Below are 9,866 nucleotides of genomic sequence, written 5' to 3' on the forward strand. Positions count from 1 at the left end.
CTATGAAGTAGTTTTGTCCCAGATAATGAAACCTCACTCTGATGAAGCTTTAAGATCTACCAAAGACAGAGAAGCATGTTAAAATACAGCTCAGGGGTACAATCAGAAAATCTAGATCATGAGAAGACCTAAAAGACAATTGTTTCTTCAACAGATAATTTGTAAGGCAAAAAAAAAAAAAAAGTGAAAGAAATAGACAAGCCCATAGAACAGTCTTAAAAGACATTTCAACAATTGGTATGAATAAGATATCTTATTTGGATCTTCAGTCAAACAAAATGTGGGAAAAAATTACAAACCAGTTGGAAATTTAAGCAAACTTGGTATTTGATAACATTAGGGTGATGGGGTTTTTTGTTTTGCCTTGTTTTTGTAGGTATGATAATGGTATTGGGTTTATATTTTTAAAGAAGTCCTTATCTTGTAGAATTACAAAATTAAATATTTAAGAAAGAAATATTATTGTGACTGAGATTTGCTTCTCAAAAAAGTACAGGCAAGTGGTTAGGGTCTAGATTAAGTAATATTGAGTACAAATTGGTAATTGTTGAATCTGAATGAATCATGCAGGTCCACTATTCCATCTACTTTTTTATGTTTGAAATTCTCAATAAAAATAAAAGCAACGACAAAAGTATAAGGTGTTCTAAAAGAATGAGAGGCCAGGCATAATCCCAGCACTTTGGTAGGCCAAGGCAGGAACATCTCTTAAGCCCAGACCAGCCTGGGCAACACAGCAAGATCCCATCTCTACAAAAAACTTAAATTAGCCAGGCATGGTGGCACACATACGTAGTCAGTCCTAGCTAGTTGGGAGGCTGAGGGGGAAGGATCACTTAAGCCCAGGAGTTGAAGGTTGCAGTGAGCTGTGACTGCGCCACTATACCCCAGCCTGGGCAACACAGCTAAGACCTCATCTCTTAAAAAAAAAAAAAAAGAAATCAGAATACAATTTTAACAAATACGTCCCAGCAAAGACATATTTCATATCTAATGGCCATTTTGTTACTTTTGGAAGCAAAAGCTAGCATAGAGACTATTTTATAGAAGGTACTGTCCACGTATTTAGTACCAGTGATTTTCCTACTGTGATAGGGTGCCAAGCGAGAACACTGAAAAACAACACTACTTTGGTTACCATTTCCCTGATAGCTAACCACAAACTCAACTATACGTGAACGTTCTCATTATATGCCCCCATGCCAGAGGAGATAGGCAAAATCTATGTTCCGAACCAAAAGAGACAGATTAACACTGCTTCTCATAATTTGTGAATTTCTCAAAGTTTTTTAATGTGGGAAAAGAATATTCATATACATATAAAAATCCACACACAAAGAAAAAAGTAACTCTCCCATTTCTGACAGATTCCCAGTTTGGCGGCAACCACACTTAGATACAGCTCTTAAATTATCTGTGTATATACCATCATGAACATGTATATTCACACACCTTAAGCACAAATTGTAGATAACCATGTTTTATTTTTCAAACATAGCTTATTTTACTGTGAGTTATCATTCTCTGAAAATTAAAAGCTGTTTGATAGTTTCAAATTATTTTTAACAGTCACTAACAGAATACAAAAGTAAAGACAATTTTATTATTACATATTGAAACATAAATCACATTTAATCACAAACATAAAAACAATATGCTCATTTCTCCTCCTTAACCTGTTTGTTTTCACTGGTTTCTTCCATATCCAAAGTGAATGGTTTGTCATAACCCATTAGATGGATATAGTCTTCAGGGTCTGGAAAGAGCGTTGGATTAACTAACAGTGATTTTGTTTTAGCAAAAAATGTGGTAAACACATGTGTGCTGTCTGGAATCTTCACGTCATTCTGGTGGAACACTGTACTTGTTTCTGAAAGCACAACATTGTAAGTAATGGCTTTGTAAGTGTCTGTAGCTGCCTCATGGTACAGCCGAATGACATAGCCTTTTGTAACAAAGTGAAGCAGCACTGGAGTGATCACTGTAAAGCTTCCTACGATGCCAAAAAATAAGATTTGCAAAAGAAGATTTTCAGACATAATATTATTTTGTGTAAGAAAGTATGGTAGACATGCAAAGCTGATCATACTTGTAGAATAAGAGAAACACTTCACACCTAAATGGGGAAAAAAATGGGAGAAGATCAATACTTTCAAGTTTTACAAAAGAATCAATCTATCCTACTAATTCTTCCACTTTTCTTCTTACTGTGTCATCATCAAAACAAACAAACAAACAAAAAAATCAAAACACAAATATAGTGTCTATTACACGCCAGGCTGTTTTAAGTACTTTATACATTTTATTCTTTATAATTTTATAAATGAATTAACTATAATTCATTTATAAATTAATGATAAATTTATAATTTTAACATGATCCTAATAAAAATACCATCTGTTTGGAAGATAGACAAATTGAGATCCTAAACAATTATAAAGTTCATTTGGAAAAAGAAAAAAAAAAAACGGGGAGTAAGTCCTTTCAAATATTAAACACTACAGAAAAAAAGAATATAAATAAAATAGTGTGGGACTGGTGTACAAATAAACAGACAAATCAATGGAACAAAATGGAAAATCCAGAAATAAACTCAACTGTACGCGGAAATTTAGTATAGAATAAAGATATATAATTTCAGTGGATAAAAGATAGACTTTTGAGCAAGTGGTGTTGGGACAACTGGATAGCCATATGGAAAATGATAAAGAAAAAGGGATCACTCTATCCCTTATACCATATACCAAGAAAATTCCAAACAGCCCAGAGATTTAAATTAAAAAAGTAAAATCAGAGATAAAGTACATGAACATAAACATCATAATCAAAGTAAAGACAAATGAGAAAATGGAAAAAATATTTTCAACTTATATTACAAAGGGTTAACATGCCCAATATATTTTAATATAAAAGGTTTCTAAAAGATGAGAAGACATATAACCCTATTTTAAGGGCAAAATGCACATAACCCTTAAACAGATAAAATTATGCTAAACCTCATAAGAAACGTTCAATTAAAACTACAGTAAGATACTGTTTTTCCCTCAAATTGGCAAAAGCCAAAAGTCTGACAACTGTTGGTGAAGCTGCGTTACTCCCATACACTGGTGTTGACTGAAGGCTTAATTATCTTTTATCAGTAATTTAAAAATATTTCCTTCCCTCTTTCCACAGGTAGTTGCTATAACACTGGTACACATCAGATACAATGGGGACCGAGTTGCCTCCTATGTAAAAAAAATCTCCTCAGCCCTTCCAAAATACTTCAAAACCTCAGAATGTGACCTTATTTGGAAACAGGTTCTTTGCAGATTTAATTAAAGATGGAGATGACATCATACTGGATTAGGGTAGACCCTAAATCCAGTGAGGGTATCCTTTTAAGGACAGAAGAGGACAAAGAGACACACAAATTCAGGCATGTGACGACCCAGGCAGAGACTGGAGTTATGCAGCTACAAGCCAGAATGCCAAGCATTTCCAGAGCCACCAGAAGCTGGAAGAAGTAAGGAAGAGAGCATGGCCCTGCTGACACCTTGATTTTACACTTCTAGGTGCCAGAATTATGAGAAAGTAAGTATCTATTGTTTTAATTCACCAAGTTTGTGGTAATTTATTATGGGAGCCAGAGGAAACCAATATACACACATACCATATTTTGCGTGGACTGAAGAAATAATTGCTATTTTCCAAACACATTCTGAGCTTTCCCATCTTCATGCCTTTCTTCACACAACTTATAAACCTGGGTGTTCTTCTTTCACATCTCTTCATATTCATATTCTATTCATCTTAAAAGACCCAGCCAAAATTCCAGGCCAATGAGGCCCTCTCTGTTCTACCTCTTTCTCTCTCTAATGTGAAAATAATACATCTGCCTTCTGAACTCACATCTATTCTCTCTCTAATATCATAATTTATTTATTATTATGACAGTGTGTTCATAATCTTTCCTACCAGCCTCTAAGATTCTGCATTATCTTTGAGTAACATCCTGACACAACTCTTAGTGAATACTATGATGGCATCAGTAATTATTTGTTGCTGAATTAACAATAACTGTCAATTAAAAAGCCCTTCAAGTGTCTTTAGACTAGGATCCATTGGTAGTTTAGAGAACCTCCAAGAATGATATCTCTATCTTCATGTCTCTCAGTTTCTACAAGGGAAAAAAAGAACTAATCCCTGATAGAGTGACTTTCCATTAATCATACTATTGAAAGAACCCAAACATTAAATTCCTCTGTAAGTCACAACTCTAGAATGCTAAATACCATGGATAGCTATGTTCTTCCAAATATTACATCCTACCCACACCAAAATTAACCCATTTTCTCCTTTTCAGAAAGGAGTCAAATGGGAACAAAACATAAATCAATAAGCCTTCAATGTATTTTAAGACATGGTGCCTGTGTTCAGACAGAAGGGTACCATGGGAGTCACTGTTAAGCATCAATATAGGTATCCCAGGCCACTGAGATGGGACACCAGACTCAATGGCCTACTTATGTACTGACTTCCGAAGAAATTTCTAACCACCCAAAATTAATTATTCCAATTACTTCAGAACTCTACTTAATAGTGATGATAATCAGTCCTTCCTAAAAAGTCCTAAATGGCTAAAATTGTACTTTAAACATACTCTAATGTCACACACTTGAGAACTTACAGATTTCCAGAGTGAATTTTAGATGACCACTTGACACCATCATGACCAAAAACACAAATGCAAATGTGGGTGCTCAAATTTTGTGGCCATACCTGGCTATAAACTAATCATCTAGATGTTTCAGATTTTATTTTTAGATTATTAGAATGAAATGCAACCTCTGGGAACTTGAACAAATCACATACCTCACTAAGTTCTTCTGACCTTCTCTACTAAATACTAAATTATGATCTAAGGAAAGTGCTTTAAACTTATAGCTATTTAATAAACTTACGGCTGTCTTTTCTTTCTCCATAACTTTCTACCACCTGGAAAAGCCACTGGATAAATATTTGTTATAAATTCTAAGATGACCTGAAAAAAATGTATAATTTATATGCTTTTGAATTATAAAAGCATGACATGCTCATTTTAACTGTCAAATTTAGAAATATACAAAGTAAAAACTGAAAATTCCCCAATTCTACTCTGAAAAGTTAACTACTCTTAGGAGGCATTCTTCCATACTTTTTCTTCTGCATATTCAAACATTATACAAATACACACTTTTTATTTTTATTTTGTTAAACATCCTGAGAGAGGTGACCAAAGGAAGCTTGAGTGTTCAGCTGTAAGACCACAGTCATAATACAGCCTCCAAACACCTTTTTAAAATCCCCTGCCTCAAAAAAATTATAATCTAAATTTCCTTATGTCTTATAATTAAAGGATGCTATAACAATAGGTAACATATACTAAAAATATTTTTTACAATTAAAAGGAAAAAAAAGGAGATATCCTCACTTGTGATTACCCACCAAATACTACTCGGGCCAGATTCCCAGTATAAATCAGCCTTCCATCTTCTGATTTGTCAAGTTGTGTATGTGAACATCGAACACATCCTTCCCAACAAACAGGTATCTATTGAAACACAGACCATCATAATGTGAGTAAATAATAAATTCCATTTTCAACCAACTTTTAAATATTTTAAAGTTTATTTTTTAAAATGCAATGAAGAGAACTTGTCACATGAGGTGACATACGAATTCTCCCAAAAAAGCTACAGAGCTAAAGAAAATAAATAGCTAACAGAATGGCTTTCCTTAATCCCAGTCACAAACAGAAAAGTGACAAGTTGGAGTTTGTTAAGTTTGCATCCCAGCTCTCAGGTTTTTAGGTCTAGAGTGACCTTGAACAAATAAAAATAGTTTAGTGGACTAGATTCTACTATTAATGAGGACATCATCTCATTCGATTTAAATGCATTAGCTTTTAAAAAAATAAATAAAATTTAATTTTAATACAATAATCTAAGTAAAACACTCTGCAAATTCAGATTATATATAAAGTCCAGGCATTTTTAATATTTCTAAAATATTTATACTATAGCTAGTATTTAAACAAACAAAAAAACCTCTCTTTTTCTAAAGGTCTTGTAAATAACTTGCATCCTCTGTTCAACAAGAAAAAAAATTTACTTGAAATTCTACATCAAATTTCACGGAAACAGAAGAGTTGCCCGAACATCCGAAAATGAATTTCACAGCGTATACATTTTTAAATGTAAAAGGCATGCCTAATTCCTTCATGCTGAAATTTTATTAGCTCCAATTTACATTTTAGGCATTTCTTCCAAGATTCAACAAGGCTCGCCAATCCTGATATTTTACAGGGCAGAATCGGGACAATTTATTCAGATTAACAATTAAGAATTAACGTTCACATCCCCACTTTTCCCAGGGACCATAGGAATTCCTAAAAATAGAGCCACCTTATAAAAAAAATGGAATTCAATCAGGCTGCCGGGGCTGTTTTCGGCTTTTGAGTGCAGCACCCAATTTCTTTGCAAATTAACCCTTCTAAGCTTCCGCTCAAGAGTAGAAAAGGAAACAAGCCGAGTTGCCACTACAAACTGGATGGATCTGGAACCACGTGTAAAATGCTTGGAACCGCCTAGAACAGTAACCACTTTCCAACCATACACCTAGGCTGGCCAAGGCTGTGAACCCCGGGGCCGGCAGCCGAGCCCCGAGCCCTCGGCCTGCTACTTCTGCAAGCCTCGCAGAGAGAGGGCTCCTTCCGCACTAGAGTCACGGGCAGGCGGGAGAGGTCACCGAGAGCCGCCAAGACCCCAGAGCCGAAACTACGCCCGCTTTCGCCAGCCCAACTCCGAACTCGAGCCTTTGGACGGCCGACCTGCGCTCGCCCGGGACGCCAGAGAACGGGCGCGGTTCTCCACAGCCCCGCGCTGCCGCCGCCGACCGGCCCCGAGAGCCCGCTGCAGGAGGCAGCCCGCGGGCCTCGGGGCGCAGTGGCCACCCACAATGCCGTCCTCTTCCAGCTGAGCCGCAATCCGGACGCCCACCGGACGCCCAACGCCGGAAGCAACATCCCGCGCTTGAGAAGCGGCCTCCGACAGCACCGCCGCAGCAACCCACCGCCACAAAACCGGACCCCTAACCCGACAGCGGCCTAGATTGGCGGCGCGCGCCCCGCCCCCTGGAGGCACGCCGGGATGGAGGGGCCGCCCGCGCGTGCGCAGAATGCGCTCCGGTCCGCAACCTTCCCTGCCACGTGCGTTCCCTGTACGCTGAGCTGTGAGCTCGCCACACTGGCAGACGCCCATCCTGTGCGCGGCTCCTGGGTCCTAGACTTTTACCTTGTCTATGACAGTCTGGAAGGACGGAGGGAAGAGCACTTAGAGAAGGACAGAGCCTCGAAGCCAGGGTTAAATCTTTCATTCTCGTGGATGTCACTTTCTAGGCCCTAAAAACTTTCCTTTGAGAAAAATGATTCTAGCCTATTGGCACAGAACAAAGGATACCTTATATGATTTCAACGAATGGCAATTTAATTCAACCACTGGCTTTGCAGAAAATAAACGGAATTTGTTCATGTAATATTGATTCTTGTCATCAAATTTGTCTTCGGAAATCATTCACATCTACATACATATTCGTTTATAGGAGCTGAGGATACGAAGATATTGGATAAAATTGGAAATCCACGGTGCTCACATAGTGGAGGAAACACCTAAAAGATAGGATATAATGGTGTAATATACTTGATACATACCAATATACTAAATGCCACGAAAGTACAAAGGAGAGCATGATTAATTCGGCCTCACAATGTCTGAAGACTGGCTCCGTATTCAGCTGAGTCTTGAAGGATGAGCATCTGACTAGCAGAGAGACACACTTGTTTACCACTGTTTCACAACTGTAACTGGTTTTGATTTGGCATGTTATTTGCACAGGAGAGGAACAAATTTATAATTTAAGATAATAAGATCACCTTGGCAACTCCAAATACTTTGGGGGGAGTAACCAGAAGGAGAAAATGATACTACTTTATGAATAACTTTATTTTCTTAAAGTACCTTCTACTTATATTTTTAAAACTCTTCAGTGTAATTCATACCAGAAACAACATCCATTATCTATTATTTTACTGATATATATTTTAAATTCTCAGATAAAGAATGTTTTTCTCGGTGGCTCACGCCTGTAATCCTAGCACTCTGGGAGGCTGAGGTGGGCGGATCGTTTGAGCTCAGGAGTTCAAGACCAGCCTGAGCAAGAGCGAGACCCCATCTCTACTAAAAATAGAAAGAAATTATAGGGACAGCTAAAAATATATATAGAAAAAATTAGCTGGGCATGGTGGTGCATGCCTGTAGTCCCAACTACTCGGGAGGCTGAGACAGGAGGATCCCTTGAGCTCAGGAGTTTGAGGTTGCTGTGAGCTAGGCTGACGGCACGGCACTCACTCTAGCCTGGGCAACAGAGTGAGACTCTGTCTCAAAAAAAAAAAAAAAAAAAAAAATGTTTTTCTTTAATATAATCAGAGAACCTGAATTTTACCTTCTGTAAGGCTTAGTGTCTTCCTACAGATGAAAATAATATATATAAAAAATTAGCCGGGCATGGTGCGCATGCCTGTAGTCCCAGCTACTTGGGAGGCTGAGGCAGTAGGATTGCTTGAGCCCAGGAGTTTGAGGTTGCTGTGAGCTAGACTGACACCACCACACTCTAGCCCGGGCAACAGTGAGACTCTGTCTCAAAAAAAAGAAAAAGAAAGAAAGAAAGAAAAAGAAAAGAAAAGAGTATTTGTTTGCTTTACTTCTCAAGGTTTTTAAATATCTAAAATGAGATCATATTCCAAAAACTTTGCTATAGAATTACATGGAATTGTTATATATGGTTAAATGGATTTTTCAGTTTAGTAATTTAGAGACATTTGTTGACTATAAACTACTTGAATGGGATTTTAGAAAGAACAGCCTTAGGGCTGTTTTTTTAAAAAATAACCCTTGGCCAGCACGGTGGCAACGCCTGTAATCTTAGCACTCTGTGAGGCTGAGGTGGGAGGATTGCTTGAGATCAGGAGTTTGAGATTGCCATGAGCTAAATTGACACCAAGACACTCTAGCCCAGGTGACAGAGCGAGACTCTGTCTCAAAAAATAAAATAAAATAAAATAAAATAAAAATTAACCTTTGTTTACCCATTCATATCATCTGAGAGGTTCCATTTAAAGATGGATCTGATGGAAAATGAACAATGGCTATCATTTATAGAAAGTATGATCCCCCCTACCCCGCCATATGTAATTTGGGGTTTTTGTGGGTTTTTTAATCATCCTAAACTAGAGGAGGAAAGGGACAATTGAAAATGGGCCCACAGCCTCCTCCCAACCACACTCTATTTTGAGCTACCATTCTAAAAAACTTTATTCTACTATTTCTACAAAGGACAATCTGCTCTGTTCTTGCAATTAATTTCCCAAGAAGCAATACCTTTATCTGCCAAATCAATTAAATTCAGGAAGTCATTAATTAGTTCAACAAACTATGTGTAGCCTGTATCTATTTTCCTTTTGTGGACACAAAGTGCTTAGTTGAGCAACTTGTAAGTGTGAGTGTCTTGGCCCTACAAGCTCTTCATGCCAGGCTCCTCGAAAGAAAGCAGAAGCTTGGTTAGCAGTTTCAGCCTTCCTGGAAAGGTGCCAATATATCTAACCACAGTAAAGGGGGGCAGGTGTAAAGGGGGGCGTGGAGTAAGAAAGTTGGTCCTAGAACTGAAATAATGGTGGTCGCAGGCGCCTGGACTTCCCGGGAATGAACTCAGAATCGAGGGCGGCTAAGCAAACCCAGTAGGGAGGGGGAAGGGGCCCCGGGTGGGGGTAGGGGCGTGGTTTATTTTCAGTA

At 38.0% G+C, this 9,866-nt stretch overlaps 1 protein-coding gene across 1 annotated transcript; it reads right to left on the reverse strand.

The window, feature by feature from the left end:
- Positions 1 to 1,341: 1,341 nt before the first annotated feature.
- Positions 1,342 to 7,143, reverse strand: TMEM70 (transmembrane protein 70). Its single transcript, XM_069466353.1, has 3 exons — positions 6,851 to 7,143; positions 5,467 to 5,572; positions 1,342 to 2,116 (listed from the first exon to the last, which is right to left on the reverse strand). The coding sequence occupies exons 1-3, from the start codon at positions 7,043 to 7,045 to the stop codon at positions 1,659 to 1,661; spliced, it is 759 nt and encodes a 252-aa protein (XP_069322454.1). The 5' UTR covers positions 7,046 to 7,143; the 3' UTR covers positions 1,342 to 1,658.
- Between the last annotated feature and the right edge of the window lie 2,723 nt (positions 7,144 to 9,866).

Source organism: Eulemur rufifrons, chromosome 3, assembly GCF_041146395.1.
Source record: "Eulemur rufifrons isolate Redbay chromosome 3, OSU_ERuf_1, whole genome shotgun sequence".
Lineage (NCBI taxonomy): Eukaryota > Metazoa > Chordata > Mammalia > Primates > Lemuridae > Eulemur > Eulemur rufifrons.

Coding starts and splice junctions, on each gene's coding strand:
- TMEM70 (XM_069466353.1), bottom strand. CDS start 7,045: ATGTTGCTTCCGGCGTTGGGCGTCCGGTGGGCGTCCGGATTGCGGCTC. Junction 5,573..6,850: donor GGCGTCCCGGGCGAGCGCAG/GTCGGCCGTCCA, acceptor GTGTTTCAATAG/ATACCTGTTTGTTGGGAAGG. Junction 2,117..5,466: donor TCTGGCCCGAGTAGTATTTG/GTGGGTAATCAC, acceptor TTCCCCATTTAG/GTGTGAAGTGTTTCTCTTAT.